Source organism: Coregonus clupeaformis, chromosome 26 (genome assembly GCF_020615455.1).
Source record: "Coregonus clupeaformis isolate EN_2021a chromosome 26, ASM2061545v1, whole genome shotgun sequence".
Classification (NCBI taxonomy): Eukaryota; Metazoa; Chordata; class Actinopteri; order Salmoniformes; family Salmonidae; genus Coregonus; species Coregonus clupeaformis.
In genome coordinates this window covers 32,480,037-32,504,676 of record NC_059217.1, presented here as the reverse complement: position 1 = coordinate 32,504,676, position 24,640 = coordinate 32,480,037, and the positions used below count along the sequence as shown (strand labels likewise).

The 24,640-nt window shown below is 43.6% G+C and overlaps 1 protein-coding gene across 1 annotated transcript in view; it reads left to right on the top strand.

Annotated features, from left to right (window-relative positions):
- The first annotated feature begins 9,746 nt into the window (after positions 1-9,746).
- Positions 9,747-24,640, top strand: part of LOC121540195 (protein PRRC2C-like) — a 50,849-nt gene continuing 35,955 nt past the window's right edge. The window contains 4 exon segments of the mRNA XM_045207819.1: positions 9,747-10,095; positions 22,178-22,347; positions 22,500-22,674; positions 22,844-23,088. Of these exon segments, the coding sequence (XP_045063754.1) occupies positions 22,233-22,347; positions 22,500-22,674; positions 22,844-23,088 (535 nt within the window). The 5' untranslated portion in view covers positions 9,747-10,095; positions 22,178-22,232.

Genomic DNA, 24,640 nt, shown 5'->3' with positions numbered 1-24,640 from the left:
CCGGAGACATTTGAAACCCCACCTCTTTAAGGAATACCTGGGATAGGATAAAGTAATCCTTCCTGACATTACCTTCCTACTTAAATTAACTGGTGTTACCTAAACAACAAAACTGAGTAATAATAATTAGATATTCTCAAAAAAACATCTCTGCATTCAGCTTAGACAAAACTCTACACCAAATGTAACCCACATCGTCCCTTACAGTCCGCTCGAGTTCAGCGAGCACCAGTCGCTTACACCCGTGGTTTAACTATTTGTCAGTCTCAAAGCTCAATACTTCTATTCATTATTTAACCTTGTGTTGAAACCTCAGCTTCTTCAAATTACAAAAATATGGCGTTATTAGAGTGTTATCCAAAAAAACACTAATAACATTACCATTCACATCCTGTCAACACTCATTAAGTTTAAATCAACCCTCCTTATCAATGTCTTCGTCACTGTCACCCATCGTAAGGTTTAGAAAACAAAAGAAACCAAACATGATTATTTTCTCCTTAATAGAAGGCATGTCACACCAGCCTTCGCTTTGGCTCCCCCTCCTGTCCAGCTCAGGCGTTCGGCGTCGCTGGCCTTCTAGCTGCTGCCGAACCTACTGCTGGCAAACGCCCTTCACTCATCAACCCCGGACTTGTCTCGTCATCATTACACACACCTGGTTCCAATCCCCACTATCACTGTATATATACTCCCTCTGCCATTTGTCTTGTCGGTCATTGTAAATGTTACTTGTTTTCCTGAGAGGAATCTCTCCTACTATTTACTGAGTACTTTATTTTGCACTTTGGGTTCGCCCTGTGCCTTTTTGTTTATTAAGATATATTTTGAGCACAACAGCGTTTGGGTTTCATCCCGCTTTGATCTATGGTGCTTAAATATATTCAGTAGTTCTAAACCTGCGACTGCGTCCTTTCTACTCCTCTCTACACCAGTGACAGAATGACCGACCCAACAAAACAGGAAGCAGCAGGACATCCCGACCTCTCCGCTGTAGGAGCGAAGCTCCGCCACCACGACTCATGCCTGGAGCGCCTCGGGACTGCCATGGACAAGGTGCTCCAGGCTGTACACCAACTGCAGGCTACACCACCACCTTCCCATCTCCCCGCTGTCGTTCCAGCCACCCCACCACCATCTACATCACCCGGTCTGATCAGCAATGTCCACCTGCCCCTCCCGGAGCGGTTTAACGGCACCCCAGCTCACTGTAGGGGTTTCTCTTGCAGTGTGACCTCCACCTTGCCCGTCATGCCGGGCTGGTCTCCGAGAGGGACACGGTGGTCTTGGTGATCTCGGTGCTGACAGGCCGGGCTCTGGAGTGGGCGCACGCCGAGAAGGATGGTCCAGAAGTGCAGTCCTATGAGCGCTTCACCCAACTCTTCTGTGCCGTCTTCGACCACCCAACATAGGGCCGAGAGGGAGGTGAGCGTCTCCTCTGTCTACGCCGGGGGTCCAGGACAGCGTTGGCATACGCTCTGGATTTCCGGACGGTGGCTGCGTCCACTGGATGGAACGACCAGGCCCTGTTGACGGTTTTCCGCAGCGGGCTACAGGCGGACGTCCAGACCAAGCTGGCCTGTTGCGATGAGGACCTCACACGGGACCAGCTCATCGCCATGGCCATCCGCCTGGATAATCTCCTGCATGCCCGTTGTCGCCCATCCCGGGGGTTCGGGTCTATCCCAGGAACCTCCAGCGAGACTGAGCCCATGGAGGTGGGTACGACACACCTTCCCCCTGCGTAACGTCAACACCGCCGTCAACAGGGTCTCTGCTCCTAGTGTGGAGAGTCGGACCACCCCTGGAATACCTGTCCCAGAAGGAGAACCAGGCGAGGAAGCGATAGGCCGAGGAGCGCTCCTGCACCTTCCCAGATGTAGGCGTGGACGTGCCTTGCTCCTCTCTGTCCACCCAGCCCGTCCTCCTCCCTGTCACCTTCCCTGACAATCCTGGTCCCCCACTGAGTCATGCCCTAGTGGATTCATGTGCTGCAGGCAATTTCCTAGACCGGTCAGTGGCCTTATCATTACGCATTCCTCTAGTCCCTTTACAACCCCCTATCCCAGTCCATGCCCTAGACAACCGTCCCCTAGGAACAGGACTGGCGCTCCAGACCACGATTCCCATTTCCCTCACAGTTAATCACAACCACCATGAACTCATCACTTTCCTCATCTTAGACTCTCCTGCACACCCCGTAGTTTTAGGTTTCCCCTGGCTACAGTTGCATAACCCCAGTATATCGTGGACAGAGAGGAGGTTGTTGGGTTGGTTTGCAGGAGTGTCAGGGGAGGTGTCTCTCTTTGTCAATCTGTGCCACCTCCGTGGAAAGTCCGGACCAGGCCACCCACGTCCCTATCCCTGAGGAATACCGGGACCTACAGGTGGCCTTTTCGAAGACTCGTGCCACGTGCCTGCCCCCTCATCACTCATGGGACTGCACTATCAACCTACTGCCTGGTTCTACCCTCCCGCGGGGCACGTCTACCCTCTCTCGCATGCAGAGACCGAAGCCATGGAGGCCTATGTCCAGGAGGCACTGGCCAAGGATTCATCCGTCCGTCCACAACTCTGGCCTCCTCCAGCTTCTTTTTGTGAAGAAGAAGGACGGCGGTCTCCGCCCCTGTATCGATTACCAGACACTGAATAAGGCTACTGTTCAGTTCACCTCCCGTGTCTGAAAGACCTTAATGGAACGACTAGGGGTCACGGTCAGCCTCACCTCCGGGTACCGTCCCCAATCTAATGAGCAGGTGGAAAGGGTAAATCAGGAACTGGGTAGGTACCTTTGTAGTTACTGTCAAGACCGGCCGGGGGAGTGGGCAGCGTTTCTGCCTTGGGAAGAATACACACAAAACTCCCTTTGTCACTCCTACACTAACCTCCCACCCTTTCAGTGTGTTCTAGGCTATCAGCTGGCCCTGGTACCCTGGCACCGGAGTCAGATCGAGGCTCCTGTGGTGGACGATTGGTTCCGCCGCGCCGAGGAGGTATGGAACACAGCGCACACCCGTCTCCAGCGCGTCGCCCTCCGGCAGAAGGCACAGGCCGATCGTCACCGCAGTGTGGCCCCGGTCTTTCACCCCGGTGACAGGGTCTGGCTTTCTACGAAGGACCTCCCCTCCTCCTGCCCTGCCGGAAGCTGAGCCTGCGGTTTGTGGGGCCATTCAAAGTCCTGAGGAGAGTCAATGAGGTGACATACAGATTACAGCTCTCCGTCAATTACCGTATCTTGTCGTGGATAATTATCACTATACTTGTTAAAAATCAAAAGTTCTTCCAGAGTTTTTGTAGAATGAAAAAAACGTTTATTACACGAAGCAACGAAAAGCCGAGATGATCTGCAGAACATCTGTTTTCCCTGACTCAGAGCTCTCCTTTTATACAGACACAAATGCATAGTCATGCTTATACAACCTACACAGTTACTCCATTATATGTACATGATTAACATCCTTCGGTGTCACATGTTGTTTACTCACGAGGGCTACGTGCGCTTCTCTAAATGGGGCCTCTGTCACTTATCTCATATTGGTGGCGTGCCTCAAAAAAATATATACATACGTACGTTAAAGAACAATCACACTCTGTATTGACTATATTCACTATCCAGGCATGCATCTGGAGTACAAAGTATTAATCATGTTAATTCTGTTTTACCCTTATCATTTCATAACACATTATAAAACATATCAATTAATACTTAAACATGGTTTACACATGCCATGTCCATAACCCATTCTTAACCACATACATTTAAGCCTTTCCCAACAGCCATCCTCCCTGGACCTTAAGCCACTATGGTTTTTCCTTGTGACTATGTGCATGTGACTATGTGTGTCAGGTCATAAGCACAAACAAGTGACAACACTAGTTCCATTGTTACTTCTATCTCCACACAGCTACAACGAGAAGTTGTATCTACATCACATGTCATTGACATACCCAGACCAGCTGCAGGGAGTTAGAGGGAATCATCCATTATCAGAAGCACAGCGTTTGCACTAAAGAAATGTCTCTGCTCTGTTTTAACCCTTTAATTGGTTCTTAATCCATAAGCATTTAAGGCATATAGGCGTTTCATTCTACAACATATGTACTAGAAAATCATCCATAATCTCACCCTCATTTCATGTATCTCTCCTCAGGCCAGTGGCAGCTGGTCCCTTGGCTAGTGCTGGACCCCACGACGCACCTCCCCATCCCTTGGACGTCGAGCGGGCCCCGGCATACTCCGTTCGCAGCCTGTTGGACTCACAGCGTCGTGGGGGGCTTCTCCAGTACCTGGTCGACTGGGAGGGTTAGGTCCCGAAGAGCGGTGCTGGATTCCGGTGTTGGATATTCACTTTCTGCTTCACACTTATTAAATGTCCATTATTTTTAAATGAACCTGTAATGCGCCAAATATATAAAATACATCAGCCAATTCTTAAGGGAAAATACACATTTCTGTGGGGACAATACTTGAGCCTCTTTCTGCCCACAACTTCAATTCATTGCTGTTATAGCCTTGTTTTATCATGCAATACTTAATAACCCATGTTCAGTTATCAATTATGATCATGGCCACAGCTCTATCGCAATTGCCAATCCGCTATTATTAGAATGCATTAGATTTAGGTACAGTCCCTTCTGATTAGACTGAATGTAATAAAACAGACACTTGTTGTTGTTGACAAGCATATATTCAATTCATATCCATATTCAATTCAGTGTTTTAAATTACAACCCCATTCTCAGTAGGTTCCTCCAGTAAACCATTATGCAACACCAAAAGTTACTACCTCGAAATCGCCCGCTATTCATGTTGAATAAATTAGCCTTTCAATTTGAACCCTGACTGCTATATCTATCTAAGCAAAACATACCAATAGTTGAATTACAAATCAGAAACCCATATTTTAGTCAGTAACACAGGCCCTATGCCTATTGAAATGACAAGTAAATCCCGCAAATAACCCAATTACAATGGTTTGTAGTCTTAACATCTGGCACATACAGTGCTATGAAAAAGTATTTGCCCCCTTTCTAATTTTCTCTACTATATTTGTGATACTGAATGTTATCAGATCTTCAACCAAAACCTAATATTAGATAAAGGGAACATAAGTGAAGAAATAACACAACAATTACATATTGATTTCATTTATTTCATAAACAAAAGTTAAACAAACCCAATTCCCCTGTGTGAAAAAGTATTTGCCCCCTTACATTCAATAACTGGTTGTGCCACCTTTAGCTGCAATGAATCCAACCAAATGCTTCCTGTAGTTGTTGATCAGTCTCTCACGTCGCTGTGTAGGAATTTTGGCCCACTCTTCCATGCAGAACTGCTTTAACTCAGTGACGTGTGGGTTTTCAAGCATGAACTGCTCGTTTCAAGTCCTGCCACAACATCTCAATTGGGATTAGGTGTGGACTTTGACTAGGCCATTCCAAAACTTCCAATTTGTTGCTTTTTAGCAATTTTCATGTAGACTTGATTGTGTGTTTTGGATCATTGTCTTGCATGACCCAGCTGCGCTTCAGCTTCAGCTCACAGACGGATGGTCTGACATTTTCCTGTAGAATTATCTGATACAGAGCAGAATTCATGGTTCCTTCTATTAAGGCAAGTCGTCCAGGTCCTGAGGCAGCAAAGCATCCCCAAACCATCACACCACCACCACCATGCTTGACCTTTGGTATGATGTTCTTACTGTGGAATGCAGAGTTACGGCAAGCGGTACCAGAGCACCAAGTCTAGGTCCAAGAGGCTTCTAAACAGCTTCTACCCCCCCAGCCATGACTCCTGAACATCTAATCAAATGGCTACCCAGACTATTTGCATTGCCCACCCCCCCTAACCGGTGCCCCCGCACATTGACTCGGTACCGGTACCCCCTGTATATAGCCTCGCTATTGTTATTTTTACTGCTGCTCTTTAATTATTTGTTACTTTTATTTTGTATTATTTTATATTGTATATTTGTGTGTTTTTTGGAGGTTATTCTTTCTTAAAACTGCATTGCTGGTTAAGGGCTTGTAAGTAAGCATTTCACTGTAAGGTCTACACCTGTTGTATTCGGCGTATGTGACAAATAACATTTGATTTGATAATGGATTATAAACACATACAATTTCTATTTTTTCCCCATATCTTCACAGAATCCATATATTACGTAGGAATCGTAGGTACTCACATTAATTTACCACTCCATGTGCATTTCCAACGACTCTCCATCGCCACACAGTTTCAGCTGTGCATCCAAACTCTCAGCAGAACCCCGGACACTGCCCGGCTGGTCATGGGAATAATGCTCCACACGTATCCTCAACGGCTCTCTAGCTCCCAGAAACTATAGACTTGCCGCTACTGTCCAAAATAACATCCCGCGCTCAATACCACCCTGTGATATTCTATGATGGGCAGTGATGGACGGAACCCCAAGATAACGCTACATATCCAAATGTATTATCCAAATTTAAATCAGCTTATTATAAACATTTCTATATCTTATTATCCAAACTTCAGATTAACACTTATTTCCACACTCACACAACTCCCATATCACATTCACGCAGTACTGTTCCCAAAACACATTTAATAAATTAGTTGTTTTCTACAATATTTTTTAAAATAACCTGCAGGAATATTTTCTCATTTCTATCTCAGGGTTAGTTCCTGGGAAAACGCAACTCATACATTTACATCTTATAATACTAACCCATGGTATTGCAATGCATCACAGCAATACCATGTAGGACTCCGAATAATTTCTTACTTCAGGATAGTACGATCACGACTTCCTATTTATTATGACAATACCATCAGGATCTCTTAACCTTAAAATGGCAGTAACTTTAGGACTCTGTATCTCTTATTTCTAAAATGGGGTTTGGTTTAAACAATTACAGGTGCACCGAACCAACTTATACCATCTCATTGTAATGCATTCTCTTACATTTCTATAGAGTTTTTCTAGTCCTCGCAGGCCTTTCTCTTTTAGGCCTTAAGTAGTCCTCATAGGGTCTAGTTATACATCCGATACACACAGCTTTGGATGTTCACGTTAAATGATCTGAACTAGTTCACATAGGTTTGGATGCTAACATTAGTTTTCATCCGGTACACACAGGGGAATGAGACAGACAAGATGAAAAACCGGTTAGCGCTGATTTTAGATTTCAAACCCTGTCTATAAGAACAGGGTAACCCATACCATTATCAGAATATTGCCTAATTAGTGGTCCCACAACGGGGTGTTTTCTCCACACTGGGATATCGCCTACTGTGATTACTGTGGTATAGATTCTCTTATGTCTATCCAAATGTGCAAAACTACTGACAGAGTACCCATGTCTCCTATCTAACTATGTAACATGGTCCCAAAAATCCAATCTTACCTCATATTTTCTAACCTCCACTTCAGGTGAATTGCCAGGAATAACAAAACACACATTTGCTTAACACTTTTTTGGTTACTACATGATTCCATATGTGTTATTTCATAGTTTTGATGTCTTCACAATTATTCTACAATGTAGAAAATAGTACAAAATAAAGAAAAACCTTTGAATGAGTAGGTGTGTCCAACCTTTTGACTGGTAGGCCACACAAGCTCACAGAACGGGACCGCTGAGTACTGAAGCGCGTACAAATAGTCTGTCCTCGGTTGCAACACTCACTAGCGAGTTCCAAACTGCCTCTGGAAGCAACGTCAGCACAATAACTATTAGTCGGTAGCTTCATGAAATTGGTTTCCACGCCCAAGCAGAAGCATACAAGCCTAAAATCAACATGCGCAATGCCAAGTGTCAGCTGGAGTGGTGTAAAGCTTGCCGCCATTGGACTCACGATTCACCATCTGGCAGTCCGACGGACTAATCTGGGTCTGGTGGATGCCAGGAGAACGCTACCTGCCCGAATGCATAGTGGTAACTGTAACATTTGGTGGAGGAGGAATAATGGTCTGGGGCTGTTTTTCATGGTTTGGGCTAGGCCCATTAGCTCCAGTGTAGGGAAATCTTAACGCTATAGCATACAATGACATTCTAGACAATTCTGTGTGTCCAACTTTGTGGCAACAGTTTGGGGAAGGCCTTTTCCAGTTTCAGCATGACAATGCCCCTGTGCACAAAGCGAGGTTCATACAGAAATGGTTTGTCGAGATCGGTGTGGAAGAACTTAACTGGCCTGCACAGAGCCCTGACCTCAACCCCATCGAACACTTTTGGGATGAAATGGAACGCTGACTGCAAGCCAGGCCTAATCGCCCAACATCAGTGCCCGACCTCACTAATGCTCTTGTGGCTGAATGGAAGCAAGTCCCCGCAGCAATGTTCCAACATCTAGTGGAAAGCCTTCCCAGAATAGTGGAGGCTGTTAAAGCAGCAAAGGGGGGACCAACTCCATATTAATGCCCATGTTTTTGGAATGAGATGTTCGATGAGCAGGTGTCCACATACTTTTGGTCATGTTGTGTAAATACAAATATTTTTGTGTGTCAATTTTGACTAGCCCACCCAACAAAAAAATTGTCCAGCCCATCTGCCATTTGCCAGATGGCCAATCCACCCCTGATTTTTATCACCTGTGGGGCTAATGATGTAGAGATGAGCTACAGTAGGGTACCAAGCCAAGCCATGCCATGCACTCCAAACATCTAAGATCAGTTTACTCTCCCGACACTGTCCTTAGCCTTAATTTTTAATGAGGAAAAATGACAAACCAACCTTACTGCAGTTGGCTTGTTCGATATTGCAGCCGACAGTGCAGGCAACTGACATACAAAGAACCCTGCATCATAAGAATCTACTGATCATTATTATTTGTACATCACTCAGTCAGTCACAATTTACCCATGATACATTACGGTTTTGATCTTCTCGAACACGGCAAATGTCTGCTCACCTGTGGCTTCATCCTACCACAGAGTTTTCAAACTAAAACCAGAGAGGAAGAGGAAGTGAAAGAGCAAGGCCCAACTCGACGGAATATCTGTCTCTCTCCAGCAGGTGGAGTTTTTTGTTGTTTCGCTCACCAAGCAAGGAGTTTCTTTTATGGAGGTCAATGAGTGTCGAATTTAGACCACACACTTTTTTATGGCTTATTTGCTACGTGAGATTTATTTGATCGAATAGAAGTTTCGTAATGCTAAAGTTGTTAGGAGTGTACTGATGTAAGTACGTGAGATCCCGGAAACTTTGAGAAAAAATACTTTATATCGGAGTTGTCTCGAGATGCCAATTAATATTCATGTATGAGGCTAGTAGCATAGGGTCTCTCACCATTGAATACAGGCGTTTGACGTCAACAACCCTCATCGAAAATTCAAAAAGAGATGATAATAATGAGATGTATCCACCAATCCAAAGAAAGGATAGGCGGAAGCTAGACAGCCCGCCGTTTTGCGGACGACTCCCATAGTTAGGACGGAGAGACATGTATCTTGTCAGTCTATCCATAATCTTTTTCAAAACTGATGCTCCGCAGCCGCCGTCTTCTGTGAGTGATGATGTCAGACACCAGTGTAACTGGGGTTGTCACTAGTTACCACAGTCACAAAGTCAATATTGGCTATATCGTAAAAATGCATGAAAACAAAAATTAGCTTTTAAGTCTTAATTTAAGGTTAGGCATAATGTTAGCAGTGTGGTTAAGGTTAGGTTTAAAATCAGATTTTAAGAAGATAAATTGTAGAAATAGGCGGAGTTTAGCCAGAATGATGACTTTGTGGCTGTGGTAAGTAGTGGGCTGGCGGTCTGCCATCTTTGATTGTGCGACAGGCCGCGGCGCCTTCACTCACTTAACACTGTCTCATACTAGACAACGGGTGTGCAAGAAGACAGGAACACAAGCCGAGAGCATGTTAACGTCCGATTAACGGAGGACTTACCGGGAAAAAAGAACGGGCACCGTGTAGGCACAGCAACAAGCCTGTGCAAGTCGAGAGGAGCTTGTTGGATGCTAGCTTCCACGCTAGCTAGAATCGTTAGCCGAACTAGCAAGCTAGTTTTTGTAATCCGCCGGCCACACACACACTCGCACAAAACAGGCCGAACCCAGACGAGGCATACGAAAGACTAGAAGAAAGGGACCGGCGGTGACGGGTAGGTCGCCATGTCAATGATGTTCTGGCTAAATAGTTCGTGGTGAAAAGCAGGTTTGCGAAACCGAATGTGGAGGTGATAGCAAATTGAGTTCAAAACCGAAACTCAACGTTCTGACTCTTTTCAAGGTAGATAGTTAACCCACCATGCTGCAGTGTGTCTTTTAAATCTGAACGATTGAAGCCCGTTAACAATCCAAATATACTGTAACTAGTGAGGAATCATGTTTGATATCGTGAATTTGTGTTCGATTAGGTTTGGTGTTTTGGTCTAAAAGAGGCCCCCGCGTCGGGCCGATGTGACCCACCCTGCCTCAGCCTAAAATGGTCCATGAAGCCAGGCATCGCACGGCCTGCGGGTGAACTAGTTACCATTTCACCGAGATTGTACTATAATCTCCAAGCCTTAAACAATTGCTGATATTACATATCTGTGTTTGAGGTTTGAAGACGTTGCATAGACATTTCTTTAACTATTGTGTTTTGGACATGACGGTGTATGTCGATACATGAACCACAATGTATGTCGATAACCTCAGGTACCATTGATCCCAATGACTGACAATGCAGATGTATTTATTGAGCGCTCTGGTATGTGACTGGTATGCAAATGACCAGGCAGAGATTTGACCTGGCCTTGGGTGTGTGAGGAAGTGAGTGCATCTGTGAATGTGCAGACTGGTGTGTCAGAGGAGATGGTCAAAATAAGTGATTCATCCTCCCTATCTGACCAAGGTTTTTTTGTGTGTGTCTTTCCGAATCCCCAGTCGGTCAGATGAGGCCATTTCATAGGAAAGTAAATTGTTTCAAGCAATAGTCTCTCATTGGAAACCCTAAAAAGTGTGTAAAGTTGTGAATAGTACACCTGTAAGTCAAACTTTGATGTTCATAGTTCAAAAGTAGTTTGAAGTCCAGCTTAGTTCATATTTAATGCCATCTGTTCTGTAATTGATGTTATATGAAGATGACTGCAGGCCTTATTCTCTATTACTGGGAAAGATAGGCACCATCTAATTCCATCTCCCTATGGACTAGGTGATATTGATGTTCCCTCCTTCCAAGAGGCTGCAGCTCAATACTTTTGATGGGCTGTATCTCAATAATAATCCAAAGTGTCTTCCTTGCTACATCTCCTCTCCCTCCTGTCTACTGATCTGAAAACAGGATGGATAAAAGCAAAATGGCGGGAAGCCATTTGTGGGACTGTTTTACTAGCCCAGTTATTTAATATCAGTGTAGGTGTGTAGTGGTTGTCTGTAGCGTGGCTATCTGGTAGGGATGTAATGGCATATCGGTGGTCCCCTATTCAAATGTTTAAGATACAAGTGCATGGGTCCGTGGACCCCCAAACCGATCCAAATGTAGCATGCATCGGTCAGAAAATCGATTCAAACGTAACGAATCACTGGTTCACTTTTTTTTTTTTTGTGGCTCATTGCGTTCTTTACCTTTAGAAAATATATAATGTTTTGTGACAACTTTCAGTGTCAAACTACATGTAACTGTGTTGACATTCATTGATCTACAAGTCATTTTGCATGCCAAACAACCCCAGGCGATATCAGTAGCCTAGTCAAACTGCGCACTGTGCCCAGCTTCACACGTTGACCAACGCAAGGTAGGCGGCCTGTTCCTGATCTTGCACATCTGCGAGGCACCTTCAGCATTCAAATGCTAAAATGTCTTGAGTGATATTAGGCTTTATTAGTTGAGTGACAACCTGTCATTTGCCTAGGTTATTGTTATAATGTGCTGTTAAATTGTTTTACCGGAATAAAAGTAAGCTACCGGAGACACAACTCTCATCTGGCTGTACTGTATCTGCTGAACGGGGATTACTATAGATTTTATTTTGATTGTTCAGGTTGACCATCAGCAATAGTTTTGGTAGTTTTGCTTTAAACTAGGTATGTGACAAATGGACAACACTTCTTAATGTTTAATCTGCCATTTTTTAATCGGTTTTCCGTTAAAACGATAAGAGAAATTAATAAAATTCCATGTGAATTCACAAGGCAGATGGTCTACATCGCGCTTCCTGTGGAGGGAGAGTAATTTATGCTGCTGGTGCTCTTGCTTTTCACGAGAATGACGCGTGTTGCTTGTTGTCGTCGTCTAATGACAAGTCATCAAACCGGCACTAGGCTACAGTCATAAAACTAGAGCCTCTGTGTGGCAAGTTATTAGGAGATATCTAGGTTAATCAATGGAAGATGGAATAATAATGACAGAAATAAAAGTTAAATGAGAAGGACAGGCTACAACACCAAGAGCCAACAGGTAGGCTGCTACTTAATACAATTAATCGAGTTGTTATTTACTGTAGGACTCGAAAGGGGAGAAAGCGCGCAGTTCACGTTATGTAATCGCAATTAGCATAGCTTTCGCTAGCTTAACTAGCTTCTTTCGGTTTGATGCAGTCAAGACCGGTACTATGTAATCAGATGAGATAATAAATAACTAGCAGTAAGTTAGTCTACTAGTGCGATTCAACTTGGTTGCTATCTCTCTCCCCCTCCCTGCTCCCCGTCACTCACATTTGAGCTACTGCTCTGCTTGGAGCATCTCGTGCTCCCTTCGTGCATTACAGCTCCCGTTAATAAAGTAGCAATTTTCTTCTCCTCCTACTAACGTTACAGCATTGTTGCGTTAGGTATTTGTTTAATTTTTATTTTCCCTTTATGATGATGATGATTGGGATAATGTCGATAAATGTATAACAAGGACAGCAATCACTTTTGCGAGGCGCACTGCGTGGCCGAAGCGAGAGAAGAGATAATTCCGTTAACTTCCAAACAGGTGAAATCCAAAGTTGTGCTATATATTCGTTGGCTATGTCATAGCTAATTTGTAAACAATACATATTGATACATTAGTAGCATAAACACGTAACCTGAATAATGACATGTTAATTAGTGGGTGATGGTGATTTCAGAACCAAAATGGGGGGGACAAAAAACAGGCTGCATTCCCCCCTAATCTGATAGTGGAAGTTGGGTGGTAGATGCCTAGTCTCCCTTATGGCTCAGCTCAGGTGCCTACATAGTATATACACCATAGACATACAGTACCAGTCAAAAGTTTGGACACACCTACTCATTCAAGGGTTTTCTTTATGTTTAAATTTTTTTACATTGCAGAATAATAGTGAAGACATCAAAACTATGAAATAACACATGGAATTGTGTAGTAACCAAAAAAGTGTTAAACAAATCAAAATATATTTGAGATTCTTCAAATAGCCACCCTTTGCCTTGATGACAGCTTCGCACACTCTTGGCATTCTCTCAACCAGCTTCACATGGAATGCTTTTCCAACAGTCTTGAAGGAGTTCCCACATATGCTGAGCACTGTTTTTTCCTTCACTCTGTGGTCCGACTCATCCCAAACCATCTCAATATGGTTGAGGTTGGGGGATTGTGGAGGCCAGGTCATCTGATGCAGCACTCCATCACTCTCCTTCTTGGTCAAATAGCCCTTACACAGCCGGGAGGTGTGTTGGGTCATTGTTCTGTTGAAAAACAAATGATAGTCCCACTAAGCCCAAACCAGTTGGGATGGCGTGTCGCTGCAGAATGCTGTGGTAGCCATGCTGGTTAAGTGTGCCTTGAAATCTAAATAAATCACAGACAGTGTCACCAGCAAAGCACCATAACACCTCATCCTCCATGCTTTACGGTGGGAACTATACATGCAGAGATCATCCGTTCACCCACACCACGTCTCACAAAGACACAGCGGTTTGAACCAAAAATCTCCAATTTGGACTCCAGACCAAAAGACACATTTCCACCGGTCTAATGTCCATCACTCGTGTTTCTTGGCCCAAGCAGGTCTCTTCTTCTTATTGGTGTCCTTTAGTAGTGGTTTCTTTGCAGCAATTCGACCATGAAGGCCTGATTCACACAGTACCCTATGAACAGTTGATGTTGAGATGTCTGTACTTGAACTCTGTGACACATTTATTTGGGCTGCAGTTTATGAGGCTGATAACTCTAATGAACTCTGCAGCAGAGGTAACTCTGGGTCTTCTATTCCTGTGGCGGTCCTCATGAGAGCCAGTTTCATCATAGCGTTTGATGGTTTTTGAGACTGCACTTGAAGAATCTTTCAAAATTCTTGACATTTTCAGTTTTGACTGACCTTCATGTCTTAAAGTAATGATGGACTGTCGTTACAAAGAGTTACCTCTTTGCTTATTTGAGCTGTTCTTGCCATAATATGGACTTGGTCTTTTACCAAATAGGGCTATCTTCTGTATACCCCCCCTACCTTGTCACAACACAACTGATTGGCTCAAACGCATTAAGAAGGAAATCAATTGGGTGTCTATTTGAAGAATCTCAAATATAAAATATATTTAGATTTGTTTAACACTGTTTTGGTTACTGCAAGATTCCATATGGGTTATTTCATAGTTTTGATGTCTTCACTATTATTCTACAGTGTAAAATGTTTTTTTAAATAAAGAAAAACCCTTGAATGAGTAGGTGTGTCCAAACTTTTGACTGGTAGTGTACATCATTTACACACACACACACACACACACACACAGAAGTCAGCTCAGACAGATCCAGCTACAAGAGGCCCAGCTCGGCAGCAGATTTTAAATTGGAGTGGAAAATTAATGTGTTTATCAACAAATGTTAGTGTATCGCATCGATTTGGTCTCTAATTAAACCGATTTGTTTCAAACTAAAACGTATCGTTCCTGTATCGGAGCCCATGTATCTAGATGCATATCGAATCGTCTCGAAAGGGAAAGGTGCACATCTCTACTATCTGACTACTGTTGTATCACTGTGAGGCAGTGAGAGGTGACTCAGCTGATATCCACCTCCTCAGCTGGCACAATGCACTGCACACAGTCTTGGGTCCATCTGTAGCTTCATGCCATAGGGCCCATCTCAATAGTCTAAGAAGGTTTCCTTGTTTCCTTTCCATAATTTACAGCAATCTTAAAGTACTTGAAAGCAAATAACAAAGGAACAAATCAGGACACTTATCTGCTTACTGCCTAGAGGTGACATCACATTCCTTCCTTCTGCTCCTCATCTTTCCTCTCCTCTCTCAGCTCTCCCTGGAGGCAAAGGGACAGGGTTACAGTTATAAGGGCTATACACTGAGTGTATGAAACATTAGGAATACCTTCTCGTTCCATGACAGACTGACCAGGTGAAAGCTATGATCCTTTATTGATGTCACATGTTAAATCCACTTCAGTCAGTGTAGATGAAGGGGAGGAGACAGGTTAAAGAAGGATTTTTAAACCTTGAGACAATTGAGACATGGATTGTGTGTGTGCGCCATTGAGGGTGAATGGGCAAGACAAAAGATTTAAGTGCCTTTGAACAAGGTATGGTAGTAGGTGCCAGGCGCACCAGTTTGCGTGTGTAAAGAACTACAACGCTGCTGGGTTTCTTATGCGCAACAGTTTCTCATGTGTATCAAGAATGGTCCACCACCCGAAGGACATCTAACCAACTTGACACAACTGTGGGAAGCATTGGAATCAACATGGGCCAGCATCCCTGTGGAACTGCCCTAATTAATTGAGGCTGGTCTGAGGGCAAAAGGGGGTGCAACTCAATATTAGGAAGCTGTTCCTAATGTTTTGTACACTCAGTGTATGTGTTGTCAATTTGGATCAAAACGTCTTAATCTGAATATAAGGCAAGGTAAGGCTGGAGACTGGGTTGCAGAGAGAAACGACTGGATATGATTTGAACTGAAGCTGGGTTGAGGGTGTGTGGCTGTATTGAGCAGGTGGGCAATGAATTCTGGGGGCATGGCTGGGTTATGTGGGACTTGACAGAATAAGGCAGTGTTTTTATTCATTTAATTTTTTTCTTAGGGGGTAGATCAGCTTTAATATTGCAGATAGCTTCCGTCAATGTAATTGTCTGCATCATTTCCAATGCCCTATGTATTTTTTGGTAAATATAGATACAGTAACAGTCAAATTTTAGATTATTTAAAGTAGCCACCCTTTGCCTTGACAGCTTTGCACACTCTTGGCATTCTCTCAACCAGCTTCACCTAGAAGGCATTTCCAACAGTCTTGAAGGTGTTCCCACATATGCTGAGCAATATGTCCAACTCATCCCAAACCATCTCAATAGGGTTGAGGTCGGGTGATTGTGGAGGCCAGGTCATCTGATGCAGCACTCCATCACTCTCCTTCTTGGTCAAATAGCCCTTACACAGCCTGGAGGTGTGTTGGGTGATTGTCCTGTTTAAAAACAAATGATAGTCCCACTAAGCGCAAACCAGATGGGATGGCATATCGCTGCAGAATGCTGTAGTAGCCATGCTGGTTAAGTGTGCCTTGAATTCTAAATACATCACAGACATTGTCACCAGCATAGCACCATTACATCTCCTCCTCCATGTTTCATGGTGGGAACCACACATGCGGAGATCATCCGTTCACCTACTCTGCGGCTCACAAAGACACGGCGGTTGGAACCAGAAATCTCAAATTTGGACTCATCCGACCAATGGACAGATTTCCGCCAGTCTAATGCCCATTGCTCGTGTTTCTTGGCCCAAGCAAGTCTCTTCTTCTTATTGGTGTCCTATAGTAGTGGTTTCTTTGCAGCAATTCGACCATGAATGCCTGATTCACGCAGTCTCCTCTGAACAGTTGATGTTGAGATGTGTCTGTTACTTGAACTCTGTGAAGCATTTATTTGGGCTGCAATTTGTGAGGCTGGTAACTCTAATGAACTTATCCTCTGCAGCAGAGGTAACTCTGGGTTTTCCTTTCCTGTGGCGGTCCTCATGAGAGCCAGTTTCATCATAGCGTTTGATGGTTTTTGCGATTGCACTTGAAGAAATGTTCAAAGTGCTTGAAATGTTCCGGATTGACTGACCTTCATGTCTTAAACTAAGATGGACTGTCATTTCTCTTTGCTTATTTGAGCTGTTCTTGCCATAATATGGACTTGGTCTTTTATCAAATAGTGCTATCTTCTGTATACCAACCCTACCTTGTCACAACACAACTGATTGGCTCAAATACAAATTCACTTTTAACAAGGCACACCTGTTAATTGAAATGCATTCCAGGTGACTGCCTCATGAAGCTGGTTGAGAGAATGCCAAGAGTGTGCAAAGCTGTCAAGGCAAAGGGTGGCAACTTTGAAAAATAAAAAAGATATTTTGATTTGTTTTAACACTTTTTTTGGTTAATACATGATTCCATATGTTATCAATAAAGAAAAAACCTGGAATGAGTAGGTGTCAACTTTTGACTGGTACTGTGTGTGTGTGTATCATATATATATATATATATGGGGTCGGCAGGTAGCTTAGTGGTTAAGAGCGTTGTACCAGTAACCGAAAGGTTGCTGGTTCTAATCCCCAAGCCGACTAGGTGAAAAATCTGTCGATGTGCCCTTGAGCAAGGCACTTAACCCTAATTGCTCCTGTAAGTCGCTCTGGATAAGAGCGTCTGCTAAATGACCAATTTATTATTTATTTATATATATATATATATATATATATATATATATATACACACACACACACACACACACAGTGCCTTCGGGAAGTATTCAGACCCCTTGACTTTTTCCACATTTTGTTACGTTGCAGCCTTATTCTAAAATGGATTAAATAAATCCTCAGCAATCTACACACAATACCCCATAATGACAAAGTGAAAACAGGTTTTTAGACATTTTTGAAAATTAATACCAAGACACTTCCTAGAGCTGGCCGCCAGTCCAAACTGAGCAATCGGGGGAGAAGGGCCTTGGTCAGGGAAGTGAACAAGAACCGGTTAGTCACTCTGACAGAGCTCCAGAGTTCTTCTGTGGAGATGGGAGAACCTTCCAGAAGGACAACCATCTCTGCAGCACTCCACCAATCAGGACTTTATTGTAGAGCGGCCAGACGGAAGCCACTCCTCAGTAAAAGGCAAATGACAGCACGCTTGGAGTTTGCCAAAAGGCACCTAAATACTCAGACCATGAGAAACAAGATTCTCTAGTCTGATGAAACCAAGTTTGAACTCTTTGGCCAGAATTCCAAGCGTTACGTCTGTAGGAAACCTGGCACGATCCCTATGGTGAAGCATGGTTGTGGCAGCATCATGCTCTGGGGATGTTTTTCAGCAGCAGGGACTGGGAGACTAGTCTGGATCGAGGGAAAGATGAACAGCGCAAAGTACAGAGAAATCCTTGATGAAAACCTGCTCCAGAGGGCACAGGACCTCAGACTGGGGTGAAGGTTCATCTTCCAACAGGACAACGACCCTAAGCACACAGCCAAAACAACGCAGAAGTCGCTTTGGGACAAGTCTCTGAATGTCCTTGAGTGGCCAGCCAGAGCCCGGACTTGAACCCGATCAAACGTCTCTGGAGAGACCTGAAAATAGCTGTGCAGCAACGTTCCCCATCAAACCTGACAGAGCTTGAGAGGATCGGCAGAGAAGAATGGGAGAAACCCCCCAAATACAGGTGTGCCAAGCTTGTAGCGTCATACCCAAGAAGACTTGAGTCTGTAATCGCTGCCAAAGGTGCTTCAACAAAGTACTGAGTAAAGGGTCTGAATACTTATGTAAATGTAATATTTACTTTTTTTATTTTAAAGAAATTAGCAAACATTTCTTAACCTGTTTTTGCTTTGTCATTATGGGGTATTGTGTATGGATTGAGGGGAGTAAAACAAATAAAATAATCAATTTTAGAATAAGGCTCTAACATAACAGAAAGTGGAAAAAGTCAAGGGGTCTGAATACTTTCCAAATGCACTGTAAATGTGTCAAGTGCAGATCTGGTTGCTCCTCATTACACACCACAGACCAACAAATATTCTTTACATCAACAACATAGGAATTACTACTAAACTTATTGTATAACCTCTTATACACTATATTAGGCCCAGCCTTTGGAACTCTGGTTTTCCTAGATATGGTTACTATATTGTGATCACTACATCCAATGTATTTGGATACTGCTTTAAAGCAAATGTCTGCAGCATTACTAAAGATGTGATCAATACATGTTGATGACTTCATTCCTGTGCTGTTTAACTACCCTGGTAGGTTGACTGATAACCTGAACAAGGTTGCATGCACTAGTTACAGTTTGAAGCTTTTTCTTGAGTGGGCAGCTTGATGAAAGCCAGCCAATATTTAAAATTCACCCAGAAAATATACCTCTGTTGATATCACATAAATGATCAAGCATTTCACACGTTATCCAGATACTGACTGTTAGTATTTGGTGGTCTATATCAGCTTCCAACAAGAATGGGCTTTAGGTGAGGCAGATGAACCTGTAGCCATATTACTTCAACAGTATTTAACATGAGATCCTCTCTAAGCTTCACAGGAATTTGGTTCTGAATATAAACGGCAACACCTCTACCATTGGCATTTCTGTCTTTTCTGTAGATGTTATAACCATGTATCGCTAGCACTGTATCATCAAAGGTATTATCTAAGTGAGTTTCATAGATTGTCAGAATATGAATGTCGTCTGTTATTAGCAAATTATTGATTTCATGAACCTTGTTTCTTAAGCTACATATGTTAATATGGGCTATTTTTAGCACTTTTCTGGGATGCTTGATTGTTTTCATTGCTTTACTGGGAAGCTTAGCAGAAGTAGACATGCTAATGTTATTTATGTTAGTGCCGGGTGAGCTGCACACAGTGGACTTCTGGGCAGTTAGAGGGACATAAATTAGGTTACTTACATGGTCTTCCAACACCCCTGGGATAATAGGCCTATATGAGCCTATTATCCCATAGGGCGGCGCACAATTGGCCCAGCGTCGTCCGGGTTTGGCCGGTGTAGGCCGTCATTGTAAATAATAATTTGTTCTTAACTGACTTGCCTAGTTAAATAAAGGTAAAATAAAAGAAAATATCATTATGACAACTCAGCGACAAAAGAGTAGGCATTAACTGAGCTGGGCTTGGGTAATTGATAAGTCATTGTCTCAACTCAGCCTTATAATGCTGTGAAAGGATTCAGGAACCCAAATGATTTTGGTGGATCCCATCCACCTTTATAAAACAAGCTTTGTTTCCAGGAGGTATCAAAATAGTCAAATGTTACACCCACAGAGCTGCAATAGTCACATAGCCAGTTATGGAGGGCTAAAAGTCTGCTTAAATGTTCAATGCCATGATTTAGGGAGGACACATGGACATATATTATGGGGCGTTTGTTGGTGTCAAGCAGAGACCCAATCAGTTCTTTAAAATCTGTCTTCAGCTTTTCTGAGCTGCCCTTCATAATGTCATTGAATCCCACATGAACTATTATAGACACAATTTCCTGATGCAGGTTTAAAATGTTTGGGAGCAGCTTATTGATGCTCTTGGATAGCACAATGTTTTTGCTCCAGGGACTGAGACATTTCTCACCATTGGACTGGCCAATACAACAACCGGAGAAGGAGGTTGAGAAATCGGCCCATTCCTACCCCTCAAACAATTTGTGGAACCTTTCACTGCAGGCAGTCGAACTCGACGACGAAGCCGCTGCTGGAGTCGGCCTACCTAGGGTCACGCACTACTCATAAAGCAAATTTAGAACTTTTATTATTAAAAACATAAAATACTGTCATACCGTCCAATTGTTTTCAAATACCATGATATATTTTGGCCGTATCTTCCAGCCCTACCACTGATGTGTTAGGATAAAAGGGTAGGGAAAATGGAGAACTGTTTGCCAAATACATTTTCCAAAATGGTTTGTGTTAGTCAAGCACATTAACAACTATTACTTAGTAGTTAGCTCCTTAGCTAAGGCGTCCCTACAGCTAAGGTAATTGGCTACTGCGTTTAGACAACTTAGCAAGAACACTTTCTTGCCCGAACATGCTTTGATCGCCGCAATGGTGGTAGGGTCGAACGCACAGACAAGCAAGGAAACATGTGCAGTGTTGCGGTAGTTCAGTGCACGTCGCTGCGTGGATGGAAACAGACATAGCAGAGAGGGCTGTTCCGCTAATGCCGTCCTTCACAGAAAGTTATGTTGGACTGTTAAAGATTAGTAGGCCTATGTTAATTAATCAGTTCTTGATCTGTCCTCTTGATATATCTGTATGTCAACAGTAGGCTGCTAATGATGTGATAATAGTGAGTTCACTAATGACAAGGCATGTTGAATGAATGGTAGCCTAGTAGTCAGACCTAACTTGATGTATTAGGTTAGGGATGGAGATCTGAAACAAGCTCATATAGGCCTAGTTCAGTTGTTTCGTTTTCCAAATAGTAAGCTAGACGACTACATTGCGTTCAATATATATTATTTATTTTTTTGGCTGCTTTCTGTGACCTTGATTGACTCTGTCCCTCTCTGGGGTCCCTCCTGCTGTGGCTCTGGCACACAGTGGCTGAGGGGCTAGCCCGGCCTGCCTTGTGGAGGAAGTGGCTCTGCTTTTTATCTCTCACTCTTCCCCTCTCCCAGCCCCTCTGCATTCTCAGCTGGCAGACGTCTGCTATCTTAGGGTGGCTATGAAGTTGTGTGCGTGCACAAGTGTGTTTATGCGAGTTTGCTTTTGCTCCTATACAGTGAGTTTGCTCAATGCCTAGAGGAGATGTCCATTCGATTGACTATTTATTTTTTTGTTTTTTTTTGTTTACTGCAATCAACAAAGTTTTCAGATTTTGGACACACGATATCTGCCACAACAAGTGGTTCCTGAATTACCATTTGGGCATTGACTTATATCAGATAGTGCCACGCCCATCATTATGTAGGAGTGCATACTTCAAGATTTAAACAAATATATTTGTATGTTTAGCTCACATGATATCATTTAAAAGTATGCATTAAGGTGTCTGAATAGATAAACATGTCAACGAATGTAGACCTTAATGCATTTCTATAGCTTCAAATCTTCTTTACAATGGATGAGGAGTGCCAAGATGTCTGTGCGGTGGCTTCAATACAGCGCCCCCCCTTCAGTAATCCAGGGTTTATACACATCATTGGTTAACCCTGTTGTTTTATGGGCGGTCGGCATGGCAACACGACATACCCCATCAATCTACAATGAGTAATAATGAGACCAGACTCATCAAAATGTTTAAAGTTTGATTTATATTTTATTGCAGGAGGCTGGTTCTGGAGGTGAGACCGGAGGACCAGACTCAATGAGTTTCCAGCGAAATGTCAGAGAAGTCAGGGCAGAGCACCAAGGCAAAGGATGGCAAGACCAAGTATGCAACCCTTAGCCTCTTCAACACATACAAGGGCAAGTCTCTGGAGACTCAGAAAACTGCAGGTATGCACAAGCTAAACACACTCACTTACATACACGTCTGCCTCTACTTGTCTAGTGGCTAGGGGTCGATTTGTGATTTGCTATAATAAACGTGACGCGTAAACTCTGCTTCTTGCTTAATGTTCTATGCCCTCTCCTCTCCCCCGGTCCAGTTGCTGCCAGACATGGGCTCCAGAGTTTGGGTAAGGTTGCTGTCAGTCGACGCATGCCCCCCCCTGCCAACCTGCCCAGCTTGAAGGCAGAGAACAAGGGCAACGACCCCAACGTTAACATCGTCCCCAAGGACGGCAGCGGCTGGGCCTCCAGACCTGAGGGAGGAGACGAGAGGTGAGATACCAGGGCTGCCCCTGAATGAAATCTCTAACACACACACACACACACTGTTACCTGGCCTGTCCTCATGTTGCTTATCAGCCCTAATAATAATAAACTACTTCTCTCTTCTCTTTCTCTCGCGCCTCCTTTCCCCTCTCCTCCTCTTTGTTGTGTGTATCAGGCAGTCTGAGACACCCCCGCCCCAGCCTAAGCCAGCTGCCCCCCAACCCCCAGATGTCTCGTCCTCTATAGGGGGCAGCAGATCCTGGGCCAACAGCAAGCCACCACAGCTAGAAGGAGGAGCCCCTCGTGTGAGCAGCCAGTTCCACCAGGAGTTCCCCAGTTTGCAGGCGGCTGGGGAGGCAGAGAAAGGGGAGGGGCAGGAGGAGGAGCCTTATGGACCTGGACCCAGCCTCAGACCTCAGAGTATGAACACAAACACTCACTCACATAATCTCACACGCACATTCCCCAGTTTCAGTCTTCAGAACGTGAGCATTACTCCTTTCTACCCGCTACTCATGGACCAAACTACCTGACCCAAAGGTTGTTACTCTACAACAGAAATGACTCTCTTGTGTTGTCTCTCCTCCAGGGTGGGAAATTAACACCCACCACCTGCCAAATGTGGGTAGATTTTGGCATTGGCGGGTAAGCATGTCTATTTCACAAGCCATGTTGGCTGGTGGTCACACAGGATTTGGGAACAGTCTTTATCAATTTAATTTACTTAAAAGGCTACTTAACCCTTTACACTCCTGGAAATTGGCCTATATTGTTGGGGCTAAATTGAAATGTTTCTTACAGAAGAAATATGAAAAACATATGCATAACAATGGTAGCAATTGAAAGGGAACAGTTTGGAGATTATGGGAAAATGATCAGACCAAAGGTGAGTACACAACAGTTCACCTGACAGAAGTCTGAATCCAAACAGTACACTGTTGATTTGATGTGCATTTGACCTTTTACTATACTTGTCGCCTCATTTGTTGAAAACACGAAATCTGAAAATACTCTGGATACTTTCAGTAACATAATAAGAATATTTCCTGGAATATGTGGTAGGTGTAACATAAGACAAATAAATTACAAGGGTTTGATTGATAGGACTAATTGGTATCTGTAAGTGGACAAACATCGGTGTGCACAGTTCCTAAGTCATTTCAATGCACTTTTATGACTCAAAGAAGAGTCTTCAACTACACTGAGTGTACAAAACATTAAGAACACCTTCCTAATATTGAGTAGTACCCCCTTTTGCCCTCAGAACAGCCTCAATTCGTCAGGGCATGGACTCCACAAGGTGTCAAAAGCGTTCCACAGGGTTGCCGGCCCATGTTGACTTCAATGCTTCCCATAGTTGTCAAGTTAGCTGGACATCCTTTGGATGGTGGACCATTCTTTATACACAGGGAAACTGTTGAGCATGAAAAACCCAGCAGCATTGCGGTTCTTAACACAAACCGGTGCACCTGGCACCTACTACCATACCCGGTTCAAAGGCACATAAATATTTTGTTTTACCCATTCACCCTCTGAATGGCACACAAACACACAATCCATGTGTCAATTGTCTCAAGGTTTAAAAATCCTTCTTTAAACTGTCTCCTCCCCTTCATCTACACCGATTGAAGTGGATTTAACAAGTGACATCAATAAGGGATCATAGCTTTCACCTGGATTCACCTGGTCAGTCTGTCATGGAAAGAGCAGGTGTTCCTAATATTTTGTACACTCAGTGTATAAGGTGCTTATTATTATTTTTTAGCTCCTAGCTGTGCCATTGAGGAACTAGCAAGAGCACACTTGTTGTTTTGCTTGGAACACAACCCAGCATCCCCACCATCATACAATTACTGTTTACGTAATCTAAAAAATTGTCAATTTTAATCGCAATCTGGGTCAGGTGTGCATCATTTGAAAACCTGTTATTTTGCCAACATGACTAGCTAAATTATAAAATATGATATTACAG